General features: G+C 42.8%; 1 protein-coding gene across 4 annotated transcripts in view; it reads right to left on the reverse strand.

The window, feature by feature from the left end:
* Window positions 1-1,534: 1,534 nt before the first annotated feature.
* The window catches only part of fam13b (family with sequence similarity 13 member B), a 51,281-nt gene continuing 34,181 nt past the window's right edge, over window positions 1,535-18,634 (reverse strand). For 2 of the 4 annotated variants that reach the window (XM_032554481.1, XM_032554482.1), the window contains exons 8-24: window positions 15,142-15,186; window positions 13,328-13,399; window positions 12,803-12,956; window positions 11,079-11,173; window positions 10,044-10,095; window positions 8,291-8,423; window positions 7,688-7,759; window positions 7,075-7,339; window positions 6,864-7,002; window positions 6,637-6,718; window positions 5,320-5,490; window positions 3,878-4,089; window positions 3,470-3,553; window positions 3,296-3,391; window positions 2,892-3,229; window positions 2,517-2,618; window positions 1,535-2,433 (exon numbers count right to left, since the gene is read on the reverse strand). In XM_032554481.1, coding sequence (XP_032410372.1) covers window positions 2,310-2,433; window positions 2,517-2,618; window positions 2,892-3,229; window positions 3,296-3,391; window positions 3,470-3,553; window positions 3,878-4,089; window positions 5,320-5,490; window positions 6,637-6,718; window positions 6,864-7,002; window positions 7,075-7,339; window positions 7,688-7,759; window positions 8,291-8,423; window positions 10,044-10,095; window positions 11,079-11,173; window positions 12,803-12,956; window positions 13,328-13,399; window positions 15,142-15,186 — 2,236 coding nt within the window. In that variant the 3' untranslated portion in view covers window positions 1,535-2,309. The remainder of the gene's footprint in view (window positions 2,434-2,516; window positions 2,619-2,891; window positions 3,230-3,295; window positions 3,392-3,469; window positions 3,554-3,877; window positions 4,090-5,319; window positions 5,491-6,636; window positions 6,719-6,863; window positions 7,003-7,074; window positions 7,340-7,687; window positions 7,760-8,290; window positions 8,424-10,043; window positions 10,096-11,078; window positions 11,174-12,802; window positions 12,957-13,327; window positions 13,400-15,141; window positions 15,187-18,634) is intronic. The other 2 variants (XM_032554483.1, XM_032554484.1) reach the window with 2 other exon arrangements.

Raw genomic sequence — 18,634 nt, forward strand, 5'->3', positions numbered from 1 at the left:
CATTCAATATAACTAATAAAATCATTCAGATCTACTAAATCCCCGTTTGGTATATTTGAATATTTTGTGTATTTAAATGTTTTTTCGTAGTTTTTAACCCGCCATGTTTACAGAAGTGGCAACAGACTTTTCCATTGTTTTAGATCAGAACTTTTTCTAACACCAGAATGCCGTTAATTTATACAATATTTTTAAACTGACCCTTTTCTGACAAAAACGATTATTTTAGTCGAAACATCTCCCAGGTTTTCACAACTTTTGTATCATCTTTTGTTCTCCATCTTGGTCAGCAAAATTGGAAAGATATTTTGTAGCATTTCTTAAAGTATTATTTAGTCTTTGTATCTTTGTATGCTGTGGCTGGACCGTAAACTGGATTGGTCAAAACACACTAGCCACCTGTATGGGAAAGTGCAGAGCAGGATGTACTTCCTGAGGAGACTGCGGTCCTTTAACATCTGCAGCAAACTGCTCTGGATGTTCTACCAGTCTGTGATTGCCAGTGTCCTCTTCTACATCGTGGTGTGCTGGGGAGGCAGCATATCCAAGAAGGACATGTCCAGACTGGACAAACTGACCAGGCGTGCCGGCTCTGTGGTCGGCATGAAGCTGGACTCTCTGGTGACGGTGGCAGAGGCGAGGACACTGAACAAACTGCTGGACATCATGAACGATAGCAGCCACCCTCTACATGCCGTCATCAGCAGCCAGAGGAGCCGGTTCAGTGACAGACTGCTGCTTCCCAAGTGCTGGACCAATAGATTTAAGAACTCTTTTGTCCCCCATGCCTTCAGACTGTACAATTCCTCATTGGGGGGGGAGGTGACACAGGACAGAGGGTAGAAGGAGTAGTGACCCCTTGTATTTTTCTCCATACTTATCAGGTCAAACCACATAGTGCAATACGATATCACTGGTCAATCTATCCGCCAAATTCTTATATTTTTTTGTGTATTTGTATTTATATTTACTTATATTCTTATATTCTATATTCTTATTTCTTGTTTCTTGCATAATTTAAGGTTTTTCTTGCATAATTTAAGGTTTTGGTTACTCACATTTGGTGTGTACCTTAGTATTTAATTTGTATTTTGTATTCTTTTGCACTTTTGCTTACTGTGTGTTATCTTTGTTTTTTGCCTGGGAGCTGCTGGTAACTTCAATTTCCTGAGGGAGTCTTCCCAAAGGATCAATAAAGTACAAGTCTAAGTCTAAATGCAGTACTTCGTTTCTCCACCAGAGGGCAATAACACAAGTATCAAATGTTAAACAGTTCAGAGGTAAAAAAAAGAAAACAGCAGAACTTATGTAGCAAGCTAGACGTTTTATTTCCACAAATTAAACCTTTATTGTTTTTAAAAAATGTGAGAGCTAAAGAAAAAGTAAAGTATTGAATATTAACAGCTGACTAAATGTGTAACCTTTGCAGAGAAATATTTTCTGTGGATTTCTGGAGAAACCGGTGAGTGTGAAACAGCGTGGGAGTTTCTCCACTCTGCTGTGGTGAGAAAGAAACATTTAAGAGACCAGAATGTTTTCTGACGAGTCAAAAACACTTTTTAATGTGGGAAAATATTGACACACGGAGCTGAAACGTGTTAAAATATGTCTGATGCAAACTTTTATTATTGCTGCTTCTTCATGGCACAAATAATGAGAACAGTTGGTGTTGGATAAGATCTGTGCTGCCATGCAAGCCGACTACAGTACTGCTATATTAGCTTATATTACACAGAGCGACGACATGTTGGGGTTACATACAAAAGGTTAATGTAGGAACATTAGCAGTATGGATAATAAAAAAAACATCACACATATAATAAACCTAAAAGGGGCCAACTGTGAAATAATTTAAACATGTCTGACATTCATTTTTTCTGGTTTTATGTACAGTATATTGATATTTGTATAGAAGTAGTGCTTAATTTCTAGAAATACAAATGGAAACAACAGAGGGGCTGCATTCTGGGAATGCTGTGCAAATAACATTTTTTACATCTAACCCTTCCTGCCCCTCCCAGCACTCTGCGCCACAAACAAACTGAAACTCGGAGAAGTTCCTCCTGCGTCTCGTTCGACCTGCCAGCAGGAAGTCGCTCCCCTCCCCGCTACGCCGGCAGTGTGATGAAGCAAACCCAACAGAACACGAACAAACAGGAAGATTTCCCAAAGTTTCTCTGCAAACCATAAAATAACGTCTGAAAATGTTTTGTTTTTCCCTCAACATGTGAAGTGTTGCTGATGAAGGGTTCATGGTGGCGTCCTGCAGGTGGCGCCGTGTGCGATGACAGCGGTTATCCGACAGAAACTTAGATGGACTTGGAGGAATCCTGTTTGCTGATGAGGACCTCCAGGAGGCGGAGCTTGGCCTTGATCCGCTTGTACTCGCGGTACTTCTCCAGCATCGGCACCCGGTCCTCCTTCTGAACGTTCCTGCAGGATGGAGGAAAACAAGATGGCGGCGCTCAGCTCTTCCTGCGGGTGCGGGCGACGAACGGACGCGTCGCTTCACTTACCTCCCGTTATGCTGATAGAAATCTTCCTCAAACTCTCGGATCGTCTTTCTCAGTTTCTTCTTCTCTGATCTGGCCTTCCACAGCTGTTCCAGCAGCTCTGGCCTGGAGGATCATGGGAAATGGAGTCAGCAGGTGGTTAAACCAACAGTCTCTAAGTAATTCAGACTATTTTAGTATTTGAAAAGTTTTTCTCATTGTAATTTTCATAAAAAAGATTCTTTTACATATTTGTTGAAAAAACGTAGCTCCTTGCTACACTGCAGCTAGCATAGCATGTGGTTAACGGACAGCGCTAAGCCCCGCCTCCTGGCTCTGATTGGCTGGAGGAGATCAATCTCATAAAAAGGTGAAACCATTTTTCGAGCAGGTCCTTACATGGACGAGGCGTTGGAGCTGGACAGGCGCAGGTCCAGCGCCAGCCGCCCGGATCCTTCCTCCATCTTGTCGCTCAGCCCGTCCGGTTGGCTCCTCACCGACTCGCCGCTCGGGGTCACGGCCTCCAAGGCCATGATGACCTCGGAGCTCTGCATCTCTCCGCCGCTGCTCTCGCCCTCCTCCTCGTCGTCTTCCTCTTCCTCCCTCTCCTCCTTCTCCTCTTCCTCGCCGCCTTTCTGCTCCTCCTCTTCCTCCTCTTTGATTTCCCAGAAGTGAGCGGTTTCTCCCTCGATGATTGGCTGGAGGGTCTGGCTGCGCCTCTTGCTGGAGGGAGACACCTGGAGCGGAGGACGGGCGTTAGCGGCGGAGCGCTGACGGGCGTCGGCGGTCGGAGGCGGCCTTACCGTTACCGGACTGATGCTGACTCTCGCCAGCATCTGCTTGACCAGCCTGTAGCGGTCGTAGAGAGGCTTCACCACCAGCCGCTCCTCTCTGGTCACCTGATCACAGAAACACGCCGTCATGCAGCAGCAGCCGGCGGCGGCGGCGGCGGCGGTGCGGCAGCAGGACGGACTTACGGGTCGACCATGGAGGCCTTCGTAGTGCAGCAAGTTCTTCTGAAGGACCATCTTCTCACAGGACAGCTGCTCTTTGGTCATCTTCTGCAGAAACACCATTTAAACCAGGATCTTCCACTCTTATAAACTTATTAGTTATTAAAAGAATCTTAATTCACGTTAGACATGATGACCCAGTAAAACAAACTGTTATTTTAACATAATGAACAGATGTTTTCTCACTGAATGTGTTAATTTCTGCAAATATCATCATTTTTTTGAAGCACCGCCACCCTGTGGTGTGACTCGGTACTACAACGTATTTAATATCGTTTCAGCCTTTAATCCTGTTAAATTACCAAAACAAAAAGATGCCACCTCTTTCATGAACTGGCAACATGTTCATATAAAATATGCTGAGCTGGTTACCTTGATGTCGTCCGGCCAGCCGTCCTCCTGCCGCTTCCCTTTGACGCGGCGCTGGATCAGCTCCAGTGTTTCTTCTTTGGTGGGGCGCGGGCCCCGGACCTCCCCCGCCGCGTCGTGGCCCTGCTCCAGCGTGGAGCCGAAGCTCTTGGGGAGGGTGTTGCTACGGGGACGGGTCTGCGGGCCCAGCTCGCTCTCCGCACAGTGTTTGGCGTCTGGAGGACGAGAACACATGAAGAAGAGTTAGGATCCACATGGGAACCTTGGAACCGTTTTCTGGACTGACTGGACAGGATCCGATGTTACTCTAAAAATTATGAACTTAAAATGTTTTAAAAAATCTGAAAAGTGTGGAGAGATCAGCGCTGCAGCTAACGATTATTTTATGATTATTAGTTGGATAAAATTCAGCAATTTTTTATTTAACCACTTAAGTTCATTTTATTATTAGTACAAAAATGATGTGAAAAGAATCACTTTTTAATTCTGAACTAAAATAGAATCCTTTAGTTAACGTTTGATCATTTATCTGTAGAGCTGATTGGATGATTATTATTATTATTATTATATATATATTTTTTTAATCGTGGGCTCTAGTGTCCCTTTTTTCAAAGTAGGCTGACAGGAAAGGGGGAAGGAGGGGGGGGAAGAGATGCGGCAAACGTCGTCGGGTCCGGGAGTCGAACCCGCGACGGCCGCGTCGAGGCTACGTTTGCCTGAATGTGGGTCGCGCTAACCCCTCCGCCACCACGGCACGCCCCTGGATGATTATTTTTTATTAATAATTGGAGTAAAAGGTGATTAACAAACTTTTTTTTCCCAGAATTTGAATCTGAAGCTAAAGCTGCACTAAAGGAGTTTATGCTAAAACAGATTTTATTTCATCTTAAATGAAAAATGTTTATATTTTTTGTAGTTTTGGCTTAATGATGTTCTTCTTTCAGCAAATAGCCTTTCTGTCATCAGTTAATGATTAATGGATTACTTTTAAATTTCGTTGTTCTTGTGACAATGACAATAAAGATTTATCTATCTATCTAAATTAGCTGAAAGTCGGTTCTGACGCTTGATGGAAGCAGATCCTGTGTTAGGGCGGCCTAGTTAAAGTCCAGCTGTTGAAAACTGTTGTTCTCCATCCATCCTGACTGAACTGGAGATAAACTCAGAGGAAGTTTGAGACAGTTCTGACTCAAAGTGGGGTTGAAATAAAAAGCATGCCACACTTTTCAGATTTTTAAAAACAGAAACTGAAGAGTTTTTCCTTTCCTCAGTCACAGAGACGGTTTCCTTTAAAGTTCACTAAATATTCATCTCTCCATTCGTCACTCAAGTCAACATGCTGGTTGGATGGCAAACACACCAGTAACACCAGTAACACCAGTAACACCAGGCCGTGACTGTGGGAAGTATTCAGAACGTCTACTTACTGGGGGGGTTGTACTTACTGAGGTGACACGGTCTAGAGGCTGAGGCGGGGTGGAGGGGGAGGGAGGGAGCAAGGTGGGGGGGTGAGGAAGAGGAGGAGGAGGAGGAGGGGGGGGCAGCGTGGCGTCTGTGTGAATGGAGCAAAGCCTGGTGCCTCAGCGAACTTCTGGGGGAAAGGAGGTGCTGGCGTCCTGGTGGCCAATCAATCAATCAATCGGTCGTTGGGCAATGGAAGGAGGAAAGTGGAGAGCGGTTGCTCGAGTTATTGATCGATTTATTGGTTTGAAACAGAGAAACGCTTTTAGCCTCTGCGCCCTCCGTGATCGGAGGAGCGGCGTGCGAGGGTCCTGGGATCTGATCAGCCCGGCGAAAGCAACAAAACGATCAATATTCAATCAATGAGACCGGGGGGTGCTCAAACCGCGGTGCCGGGGACATTTGTGGACTCAGTTTCTGCGGTCCCTTTTCAGTTTAAGAATAAATTAGGACAAAAAATAAAATCTGCTTAGAAAGATGTTAGACGCCACACAAAGCGTTGTCATGGTAACTAGGACTCGCTGACCCAGCAGAAAACAGGAAGTGTTTTCAAACGAAGGCTGAACTGGATCCAGATTTATGGCCAAGAAAAGATGAAATATTTGTTCAGTCGAGTCCGAAACAACAACAGGATTTAAACACAACATTTATTACTGTTATTAATAACATAATGTGATATTATTCTACACTCCACAACAGGGACAAAATAAAATAAAACAAAATTTTGTTTTGAAATGTTTCTTACACTCAACCTGGAAGTTAAACAATAAAGTTCTCAGCAACATTTCTGCAAATAATTTTGGTTATTGTAGATTAAAGTCAAAATTCTCAGATTAAAGTTTTTTCCTTTTCAGTGACTAACAATTATTTCTGGGTTTGATCCGTTTAAATTAAAAACAGTTCATGTTTAGATTATTGCCAGAAAAATTAATCATTTTTGGTGATTTTATTTTTTCAAAATGTCATTTTGAGCCGATGATTTTGGTCCCTGCGACAGAAAGTTTGTACACCCCGGGTCCAGACTGTGTGGGAGTCAGAGGTTGTTGCTTCGCCGCGCTGAGGTCATCCCAGAGGTCACGGGTTCACAAGGACGCACTGGCACACTGAAGGGTGGGAGCCACGGCAACGCCAACATGGCTGCTCACGTTAGAGCGGCAACATGCTGCTGTTAGAGGGGACGAACTCGACACACACACACACACACACCTGCACGCACACACACGCACGCCCACACACACACTCACGCCCACACACACACACACACACACTCACGCCCACACACACACAGAGCTCCGTTTTACCTTTAATCTGTCGGCGGATCTTCGTCAGGTCGGTCATCCACTTGAGGACTTTGGGGTTAGCTGCCTTGTCTGCGTGAGACGGCTGCAGAGAAAGGTCAAGAGGTCACGTCAGGAGCTACAGCGGCAGTAAGGCGGTTCTGTTTGTGTTTCTGGACCGGGTCCGGTCAGCGCAGAGGAAAGGTCACTCTGGGGATTACAAAGCCTAAACGGAGCGATGCTAACGCTACCTTGTAGTTCCTCTCCTTCTCGAATTGCTCCTCAAACTGTTTGATTTTCTTCTTCAGATGTTGCAGCTTCTTGCTGAGCTGATGGGTCACCGAATCTCCCCTCATGGCCTCCCTGGAGCCGAACGACGCGCGCCGCGGCCTGAAGAGACAAGTTTGGGTCAGCGCCGCCATGTTTGACGGGTCCAAACAGGAGCGGCGGTTCTGGTCGTACCGCTGCGCCTTGCAGGGCGAGGCGGCGTCCGCGTCCTGCTGCAGGAAGCGCTGGGTGCTGTGCGCTCCGAAGTCCAGGAAGCGGCGGGCCAGGATGTGCGGGTGCGAGCGCGAAGAGGACGGCGAGTCGTCCTGCAGTCCGTCGCCGTCGTCCTCCTCGCCGTCGTCCTCCAGCGGCAGCGGAACCATGCGTCCGGCCAGCGGCGACAGCTGCGCCTCGCCGCTGTCCGTGTCATCCTGCCAGGATTTGAACGCCGGAACCGGGTCTGGAAGAGAATCCGGGTCAACATCAGAAACGTTTATGGAAACATCAAACCTCTAACTCTCTCCTACAGCAACCAGCGTGGCGAGCTACATCTGAACAACCGTGAGTAGCTCCTCCTCAGCGACGTGCAGGTTGACGCTAAGCCCACCTAGCGTTAGCGCTAAGCTAACAAGCTGAGAGGAAGAGGAGGCCGTTAAAGTGGCAGCTGCAGGCAGAGCGGAGCCCGGCGTTATCCCAACCGTCAGAAAGGCTCTGAACATGCTTCCTGTGCGGTCGCCATGGCAACCGTTGAGAGGCGGTGACGGGGAGGGCGGTGGGTGAATCGGTGGACATGAAGCAGCTAACTTACCTTGGCCTTCTTTCTGCAGGTGCATACATGAGAAGTCGATGGGAGGGAGGTGGAGATGGGAAAGGGGTGACGCTGTTCGGACGGGCAGAAGAAGAAGAGGAGGAGGAAGAGGAGGAGGAGGAAGAGAGATGGAGCCGTGAGATCATCACACAGCGACATTCATTCAACAAACTGAAATGTCAGGATTCACACCTTTCTAACCAGAAAATGTCCAAAAACTCAACGTAAAAATTAATCACTGAAAATAACTTTTGTTCCATGAAGAAGCAAAGCAGCAGAAATCAGCTGTTTTCTACCAAAGAGGATCCCAGAGATCAAATCTTTACCTATTGATTCAGAAAATGCAACAAAATCATATCAGAGTTACAGAAAGCAGCGTTTGGAGGAGGCGTCCCTCAGGGCTCTGCACTCAGTCCTCTGTTTATCTGGACTTTCATGAGCAAAGTGGACACAGAGCGTCACCGAATGCAAGAGGATCAGAACTAAAACTCCATTCACTTTAAAACCAGACAAATGATGTCAGGAGTTTCTGAACTTCATGATAATCAAACTGGATTAAAATCTGGATTAGACTAATAATCCGGGGCGTTTCTGGGAACCTACCCTCCCACCGGTCATCTGGGAACAGCTGGAGGTGGGGACTGTGGGGGGCGGAGCTTGGTTGGCACGGCGACAGGCGGTTCCTGTTGGCCTCGCTGGTGTTGGCGTTCTGATCACAGCCAAACGAATCAGAGTCCTGGGAGGAGAGACGGACCAATCAGAACCAAGAACACAGAGCCAGTCAGGAAGGAGAAACAAACAGAATAAATCAATAAATCAATTAATATACGGAAACATTTAACTGCCGAAGCTTGGAAATGAATTCAGGAGCAGCAAGACAGCAACAGAGTTTTTGGTTTTAACCCGAGGTTTTCAAAGTGAGGGTCGTGGGCCTCACAGCGGGCATGGCGGTTCCTGACAGGGGTCATGAGGTTAATAAGACATCAAGTCTGTTTGAAATTCAAAGTTGTGTCTTTAAATTTAGATTAACATGAATATATGTAACACATTGTTAAAATGAGGCTGAAAATAATTAATTTTAGTCAGAAATGAACAAAAATTCATTATGTTACAATTTCTGTATTTTATGAAAATTATCACTTTTTTAATATCAGTGCCTTTATTAAGCCATTACTTTTTATTCAAACATGATTAAAATACAACTGAAATAAAGAAGCTGCCTAAACACACAGTAGAAATAATGTCTTTTAATTTATATATATTTATATAAAATAACTGAAATGCAAAAGCACCAAATCTGTTTATTTCTGACTGAAATACATCATTCTATGCCTCCTTTTATCAATTTGTTAAATGTTGGATTTATATTGTGTATTTAAAGACATAACATTGAAATTTAAATAGAAATATATATTTAAATATGTATCTATACAAACAAATGCACTGCAAAAACACCAAACTGTAGGAAGTAATTTTGTCTAATTTCTAGTGCAGATATCTTAACATGAAATAAGTAAAAAAATAACTTACAAGAAACTTTTCAACAGGATGAAATAGTTTCTTTTAATCCAATAATTCCTTTATATGGATAAAATGGAGCTAGTTCAATTGGCAGATTATTTCAGTTATTTCACAATCAACAGGCAACTGGCTCGGTCCAAGCCCCGACCGTACCCTAGCAACCCCAGCCAAGCCCCGACCGTACCCTAGCAACCCCAGCCAAGCCCCGACCGTACCCTAGCAACCCCAGCCAAGCCCCGACCGTCACCTAGCAACCCCAGCCAAGCCCCGACCGTCACCTAGCAACCCCAGCCAAGCCCCGACCGTACCCTAGCAACCCCAGCCAAGCCCTGACCGTCACCTAGCAACCCCAGCCAAGCCCCGACCGTCACCTAGCAACCCCAGCCAAGCCCCGACCGTCACCTAGCAACCCCAGCCAAACCCTAGTTCTCGTTCCAGCAGCAGATTTTTTCACTTCTAACAAATTGAAATTTAAAACTACTTTATTTATCCCAAATTGAAATTAAACCACATTACAAGAAAAACATCTGCCACTGGAACTAAGACTTAAAAAAATATTACTTCAGGAATTATCGACTTAAAACAAACTAAAATGTATTAATAAGTTAGTTTTGAATACTAAACATTCTCACTAGAAACTAAACAAAAATACTGGCTAGAATCTGCTGGAGGCTCCAGCACTAAACCACAGCAGAGATGTTGCTGTTTTTATGGTATCTTTGGTTCTATAAATCCAGTTTTAACATCTTTTATGTCTGATTAAAATGAGAAAGTTTATCTCCCAGCCGTGGAGGTGAAACGTTCCCAGAAACCTGAACGTCTTCCTGCTACTTACGCAGCGGATGGTGACCGTCTGCTCCATGGCGTCCAGCGGCTGATTGTCCTGCCTGACGGGTGACACCAAACAAATCATCAAAAACAAAACTTAAAAAACGACTTCAGCTGTGATTTCTGTTCCTCCGTGTGACGACCCGTCACATGTTCGCCTCCAGACCGACTGGACCAGCTGAGGAAGAGTCACAGATTAAAAACAAACACAGCAGGTGGAAAATGCTTCAGAAATTTAGTTCAGAGAAATTAATTCAGGAAAAAACTACATTTGGTGGCATTTTTAATATTTTGCTTTTATTTTCATTTAATTTATTAGTCAAATTGATCATAACCAGTTTTACTAAAATGCAGACGTTTAATAAACTTTTCAAAATGATGCAAGAATGAGCCATATACTGTTCTTGGTAGGCCTGTCAGAATAATCAATAAATCAATAAATCACATGATAAATTAAAGCACAATAACTTACATTTCCTTGGTTAATCGTTTTTCTCTTTTCTTCCATGAACTGGATGATAAAGTCTTCAGTTTGGTCTCAACTAAACCTTTTTTTTAAGGACCACTTTGTTTACAGATTCTTCATAATTCATTTTATTTGTTGTTTTGTTTTTTTATGTTTTCCAGTTTCAGTTCCTCCGATGGATTTAAAGTTTATTGATCTTTGAGAATGTGTTCTCATAATTACTATTAAGCCCTTATTATAAAATTACTTGAAAATAGTGTCAAAACAACAACATTATTGTTTACTGCAATAACTTATTGATCAGCAACACAATTTTTGTTGATATAAAGAAAATAAATCTAGAAAAATACGATCAAATGAAAAGTGTAGGATATGGTTTATTGGTGTTTTAATCTTTTTTCCTGTAAAATCTGTTATTGTTTTAAATCTACAATAATTTACAGATCATGTCTAGAGAACTGTGACTGTTGATCAGCTAAAAATGAAAACAGTTTTGTAATTCTAATAAAAACATAAATGCTGAGACGTTTGGTGCATTAAAAGCAGCAACAGGAAGTAGAAACTCGATCTGGTCACCTGGCAGTGTTGAAGTTCTTCCCAGCATCTTTGGCAGCTTCTGGATCCAGATCCATTCCTGAGCTCTCCTCCACGCCGCCGGCTCCCACTGAATTCTGGGGGAAAAACGACAAACAGCGACGGTTTGATCACGAAGCTTTCCAGAAGCAGAAGAGGCGAGAAGTGAAGAACAGAAAGCAGACTCTGCTGGGAGTCCACCATCGCTGGGTGAATCCCAATTCAGACGTTTCACTTCCTCCCGAACGGAGGGGGACGAACCAAATCAAACCGAAACAAACCGAAACGAAACGAACTGAAACGAACCGAAACACTGACCATCTGGAAACATTGTCAAGAAAAACACAAAGACGTCAGTTATGATTTAAACTTTAGCTGCTTTTTAAAACCTGTAAGTCAGAAATCATCTGTTCTGCTGATGCTGGCAAATCAAAATGGGGGTCGAGGGCCACCGGTGGGTCGCGAGACGCTAGCTGGGGGTCGACAGATGATTCTGACAATCCTCACAAAACAGAAAAAGACTAAACGTAGCTTTATCATAAGATAATCAAATCCAAATGTATTATGAAATTAATGTACCAATAAATTTTATAAAATCAAATTAAAAAACTTATTCATTTAAAAATGTGCATGGTTGTGTCACTGTATTTATTATTTAAATAAAATAATATAGAGTGAAATAATTATGTGTATTTTATATGGCTTAAGAATTAAATTTTTTTATATCAGATCCAATTCGCTCTCTTTCCTGAAAAATAGAAATTACAAATATTTTCCAAAGTGGCTTTTATTTCAATAATCCCTTCTTTGAGCTGCAAGATAATTCTCCGTATAAAGTAGTAACATTAGCAGAATGAATACACAATTTTACCAGAAAAATGTCTTCAAACTAAAAGAAAGACATCATTTTAATAAGAAATGTTGTCAAGATCTTTTTGTTTTTGGTAGAAATGCACAATGACATTTCTGTAAATGTCCAGAATGAGCTATTTTTCATCTGTTGTCTTTTTACAATGTTTAATTTATCCTGCTAAAAACAAAGGTTACAGAAACAATAAATGCAAAACAAGGAAACTGTAACAGAATAATCATAAAAAGTATAAGCAGTCATTAAAACTGGATCTGCTGTGAGCAGCTCAGGCTGAAATCCTTTCTTCTAAATAAAAGTTTCACAGTATTACCAAAAGTTTGCTGGTAATACTTTGTTGCTGATGTGTTAAAAGATGAAATATTTTCTAATCTCTGGAAGATAAAGTGTAACTTCACAAGATGCTCAACATTCCTCACTTCATTTTTGCTAGTTTTCATGTAGGAGTTCTCGTAAAATAACTACTTTATTCTCCTAAAATTGCAACTGTAACCTTGTAATATCAGTAAGAAATAAAAATGGTAGATGGGGATTTAAAGGGCCAGCAGCGCATAAAAGCTGGTCAGAGAAACGTTGAGCTTTAAATGTGCGAGAGGACGAGACGTCCAGGCAGCGGAGACACTTTGTCCTCTCTCTAAATTTATCTACAAACTATCTGAACTGTGGAGTCAAGGACTGGAGGTGAACCGGCGGAGTCTGGATGTTTGACGGCTGGAATAACGCTGTGGTTTTCTGTGTGTGTGTGTGTGTGTGTGTGTGAGTGGGTGTGTGGGCGTGTGTGTGTATGTTTTCCTGTAATTCCAGTTTGAGTCCAGAGGAGATTTTCTGTTTTTGGCGTCAAACTGAAAACGATGCTGACCTCTGCGTCGCTCTCGCTCGGCTGCTGCTCGCTCTGTTCGAGCGGGGTCTCCCTCTCTGCGTCGCAGGGACTGTCCTCGGCGTCAGTTTGCTGTTCTTCCTCTTCCTCCTCGTCGTCATGGCAACCCTGCTCTTCAGGCTCGGAGGGACTCATCCTGGGAATAAAAACAATAAAAAATGTTCAACTGGAAGCAAAAGTTAGTTATAAATAAATAAATGAATAAAACTTTAATCATCATTTAACAGCATGATGCTGCCATCACCGTGCTTCACAGTGTTCACAGTCTAGCTTCTCTTTTTTAAATCATTTTATGCCAAATTCTGTCTCATCTGATCCTAGAGCTTTTCTCCAGACGAGGCCTGGTGTTTCCATGAGCTTCCTTCTGTTCATCTTTTAATGTTTTTCTAATATCGTATGAAAACAACAAAGGTGCTTAAATAAAAAATCTGCAGAACGTGGCATTTTTTAAACAGAATAATCGATTTAATAATCAATTACTAAAATAATGGAGAGCTTGCCTCGTACCTCTTGCTGATGTTGGTTTTCAGCTCAAAGAAATGCTGCTCCACCGCAGCCCTGATGGTTCTCTGAATTATCCTGAAAAACACAAAAATCACTTTTATTAGCAAGTTTTTCAGTGATTTAAACTTTAATTTTGTTCACTGTATGAATGTTGAATTATATTTGACAGATGGAAGCAGAGTTGTAGTTTTATCTGAAGTTTCTCTCGTTTTCTCTGATAAGACAATTTAAACGGGACTGCAGGTCGAGAGGCTTCATGTGAGTTTACTTTAACTACGCCAAACTGAGGGCGCTGTGGTGGCGTAGCGGCAAAAGCACGACCCACGTATTGAGGCCTTAGTCCTGGTGGCGGTGGTCGCAGGTTCGATTCCCGGCCCGGCGATGTCTTCCCCCTCTCTCATTACCCCGTTTCCTGTACTTTCAAATAAAAGCCACCAGAGCCAACAAAGCTTTAAAAATCTGAGCCAGACGTCTCCGATGGGAGGAAACTGAAACGATCCGGGCTAACGGCTAAATCAACCTGAAACTGCTGGAGTTCACTGGAAAACACCAAACCTTACCAAGTGTTTCTGTTTAGTTTATTACACTTGAAATAAGACAAAGTTGATTTACAGGTAAAGTTTTATCAGGATGTGGGAGTTTTTGTTTTCAGTCAATAATCCCTCAATGTTGACCAAGAAGTACAAGTTTGACTGGCAGATTATTTCACATTCAACTGGCACTGCACCGTTACTTAGCAACCCCTGTTACCTAGCAACTCCCGCCAAGCCCAGCCCGCTACCTAGCAACCCAGTTCTATTTCCACTGGCAGATTATTTCACTTTTAACAAATTCAAATATACTTTGTTGATCCCAAAGGGGAAATTAAAAATATATATATTTTTCCATGTTATAACTGAAACAATCTGCCAGTAGAATTAGTAATTATTAATCAATATTAAGAAATTATTGACTTAAAACAAGTTCCTATTTCTTGATGAAAAGTTACTTGTAACTCTGCAAAAACACAAAATCTTACCAAGTGTCTTTGTCTAGTTTCTACTGTAAATATTTTAGTACACTTGAAATAAGACACCAGTACTAGTTCCACCGGCAGATTAATTTACTTATAATGTAGGAAAATGTCTTGTTATAAGTGAGAAAATCTGCTAATGGAACAAGTAATTATTGACTTAAACAAACTGCAATATCTGCTGAAAAGTTACTTGTAAGTTAGTTTTGTTGTGTTTCAGGTTTATTAAGATATTTGCACTAGAAACTAGACAAAGATATGCTGTAAGGTTTTGTGTTTTTGCAGTGCAACTATCAGGCACGGTGGTTGCAGCATCATGCTGTGGGGCCAAATATCCAACCAGAAAAATACCAGAGGCTTGTTGATGGCTCCACTTCTCTGTAACACTTAACCCAATATTATTGGACACAGAAAGCTCTTCTAATAACTCTGTTATTATTATTAATACTAATGTGCGTTTAATTTCTCTAAGTTTGGATTATTAAAATAATATCCCATAATATGAGCTTGTTTCATCACAGAAAATGTTTTCCATAATCCCATGCAGTGGAGAATCTGCCTGCCACCAACCTGAGGCTAAAAACTAACAAGCTGTGCAAAACGCTTTAGTTGAGCTTTGGAAAGAAAACACAAGGCCAGCAGCCAGCAGCCTCCTCATCTCCTCCTTCACATCCTGCCGCCTGCCTTCATCTCTGGAGACACTTTCATTCATCACTCAGAGGACCAATATTGTGACCTGGTCAGAGCTTTGGAGGTGAGAACGTCAGGTTGCAGAGAACAGTGTGAGTGTGGAGAGCGGACTTACTCAGCAGAGTCAGCAGGCAGGATGGACATGGGGGAGAGGTGGGAGCTGCAGAGGAGGAAGGACAGAGAGGTTAGGACAGGAAGTTCCTCTGGAGAATCTGCAGCAGCCGTGGACCCAACGAGTCCAAACAGAAACTATCGCTAATAAATCTGATGAGAATCGGGTCAGAAACGGATCCGACTTGGACCGAGTGAAGGTAACAGAAATGAGACGGCGCCGCCGCTCTGGGTTATTTAGACTGGACTTCTGCTGGATCTGATACAGGAGAGAGAGAGAGAGTGTGTGTGTGTGTGTGTGTGTGTGTGGGGGTGTGTGTGTGTGTGTGTGAGAAGCTGTAAGACACAATCACATACTTCAAGGGCAGCAGAAAGATCAATAATTTGAATTATTAAAACGTGGACAACGTGGGGCGTGCTGTGGTGGCGTAGAGGATAGCGCGACCCATGTTTGGAGGCCTTGAGTCCTCGACGCGGCTGGCGCGGGTTCGATTCCCGGACCCGGCGATATTTACCGCATGTCTTCCCCCCTCTCCTTTCCCTTTCCTGTCAGCATATTTACATATAAGGGACACTAGAGCCACAAAAGAGAAAAACAAAAAGGTGGAGAACGATAATAACTTTTATGTTTATTCTTCTCGACTGTTTTTCATCTAAATCTCAAACATGTTGCTAAAGTAAAAGCAAAACTACTTCAACATAATTTTACTAAAGAATGAAAAGTATTTGGTAAAAAGTTACTCAAGTACTGAATTATCAATCATCTAATATTTAAAAATTACATCATCAGACGGACAAAAATATAAAGTTAAGTGGAAATTTTGGTATTTTAAGGACAAATAATTTATATAAGTAACAATAAATAACAGAATCTGGTAAAAGAAACTTTTTAAATAAAAACTTCTGAAACTTGAACCGAAGCTGCAGGTGTGAGTCTGTCTGGTGGATTTCTGCTTCGTTTTCATTCAGTGGGAAGAAAATCCAGAAATTTTACTCAAGAGTAGAAAAACTTCATAGTAAAATTACTCAGGTAAAAGTAAAAAGTACAGCGTAGTAAAAGTTTTTTTGTTTTTTCCAAAAAGTTACTGTAATTGAGTAATTCAGTTCTGTCTGTCAGAACTTTGACTAGACCGAGCATCCACTGTGTGCGTCTCTCTTCCTGCTGGTCACCGTGCTGACCCATCCTTCAGACAGAACCAGCTGTCCCTGCGACGGGCCGATAACATCTGACTGAGACGCGCCCTGAGGGACTCCGTCTCCAACAACAGATCTTTGAAAGGCCCTTCAGGATGTTGCATAAATGCCGCAGCCCGTTCTGATCTAATCTTACACCATCGTGTCCCTGGGAGCCTGAACAAGGCGGCTGTTCCTGCCGCTCCCACCAAACGCCGCCGAAGCCGCTGCGTTCTTACGCAACACGGACTCCATGTTCTCGGACACCAGAGACCTTTCTGCAGGACGCTGAAGGGCAGATCAGATCACACAGAAACTGCTGGAAAGATTAAAGTGGAATCATAAAGAGACGACCTTTTGCGGAAGTTAAATCACCAACACAAAGAGGAAACTCGAAGGAGACTTTCTCAGGATCGGTCCTGAACTCTGGGAGAAATTAACGCTGCGCCACAGGAAGTCTGACTCACTCTGCGTTGCTAGTCCGCTCTTAAAACAGATACTGACTTTCACTGTTTGTTTCTACAACTGTTTCAAACTTTTCTTTAGACTTGTGTTTCGGAAACAGATAAAAACCCGGTTCATTGTAAAACTCAACTTCAGCCAAACTGCTGTAGAGTTTTTCCCAGCAGGAGATTCATTTTGATCTGAATGTTTTGCTCCTGCGGGAAAAGGAAAGCTGCACGTTTCATGACTGGATGCAGCAGAAACCTGATGGTGGTGGAGAATGAAGTGGTTTTGCTGGCTGTTCTCATCAGTCGCCACATGAACCTGCTGGACATCCGGTACGTTACATGAACCCAGAACTCTTCACCGCCAGCTGCTGGAACAGCTGCAGAAACCTGACTTACTCCATGTACTCTGACTTCATTGGGTTTCTTTAATAAGTTCAGCAACAATCCTCCACAGACTCCTTCCTGTTACGGTCTCTGAGGTTCCTGTCGGGATTGGTAGAAAAACCTTAAGTTTGACTTTTCCAAGCTTCTTTCTCAGTGAACTTGGTTTTGCAGCAGCTCTCAGTTTGGTTTAAGCTTTAGCCTGGATTGCTCTGTGGCTGCCTTTGAGCCTTTGAGCCAGTTTCTGTCCAACTGGTTGGTCAAACCTGCATCCAGGTGTTGCCACATCCTTAAGCTCATTCGGTGGTAAATGCCCCTTCAAGGCACATTCACGGCTAGCAGCTCAGCTAGCAGACTGCATGTCCACCCGACTTTAAGCTGACCTAAAACTACCAACCGTGCTTTAGCAAACATGCAGCCGCTCTTCAGACGAACGCCAAGCAATCGGATTAGAGATCAGAAACAGAGATAAGATCCTGTGACATCTTAAAGAATCACACCTCAATGCTTTGAAGGAACCCAACAGGAAGCTAATCTGCTTTTATCAGAGTTACTGGGTCAGTTTTTCCTTCAAGGTCCTTTCTAATGAGTAAACTTTCTCCATTTTAGCCATTTTTACCATCAACAGCTTCCTTTAAGTTTCATCTGAACAGATTCAGGAGGTTTCACCAGATTACTCATCAGCATATGGATTATGTTTATATCGGGGGTCCAAAGTGTGGCCCCGGGGCCAACGGGGGCCCTCTGAAGCATTCTGCGCGGTCCTCTGAGTTCAAACCTGGCCTGGACGCTTCCATCTTTCAGGGAAATATTCTCTAAATATTTTTTACAGAATAGTAATGTCTTAAAAAAATATGTGGTACAAAATTAGATTCCCATTTATTAACGATGTTTCTGAGAACCACAATCCTACTTTTCCTTAAATCTTACAAAAATGTCAGTTTTCCACAAAAATATGACTATTTTGTTAATTTTAATAACATTTAGGTTATTTAGTTTATTATTAAGCAGATAAAATTTAAAAAGGCACCAAAACCAGTTTTTGTATGTTATCAGTAAAATGTTACATTTTCCTTCAAGGCAAAACATTTGGACGCCTCTGGTTGACTTCATCTGTCTGGAGACAGTATGAATGCTGAGGGAGCGCCGATCGATCAAATGATCAATTTAACAATAAATCAGCCGGTTTTCCCTCGATCGGCTCTGATCAGGGATCTTTAGGTTCCTCCTGCCCAATAAATGGATCAGAACCACAAACCTCCACCATGTTTGGTCCAAACACAACTAACCAAACTAAACTAGATTAAAAGGAAACAACATTTAGGACCCGTCTAGCAGCAGCAGCTGCACCTAAAGCAGGTTAGTCAGAAAAACACCAATAAAAACACAAATTACTGAAACGGGAAACATCTGCAGAGGATTTTAGTTCCTTCAGAAACATTTAGAAAAGAGGAGAGTTACTGTTTCAATGGATGGACAGAGGGAGCAGCG

The sequence above is a fragment of the Xiphophorus hellerii genome, chromosome 23, assembly GCF_003331165.1.
Source record: "Xiphophorus hellerii strain 12219 chromosome 23, Xiphophorus_hellerii-4.1, whole genome shotgun sequence".
Classification (NCBI taxonomy): Eukaryota; Metazoa; Chordata; class Actinopteri; order Cyprinodontiformes; family Poeciliidae; genus Xiphophorus; species Xiphophorus hellerii.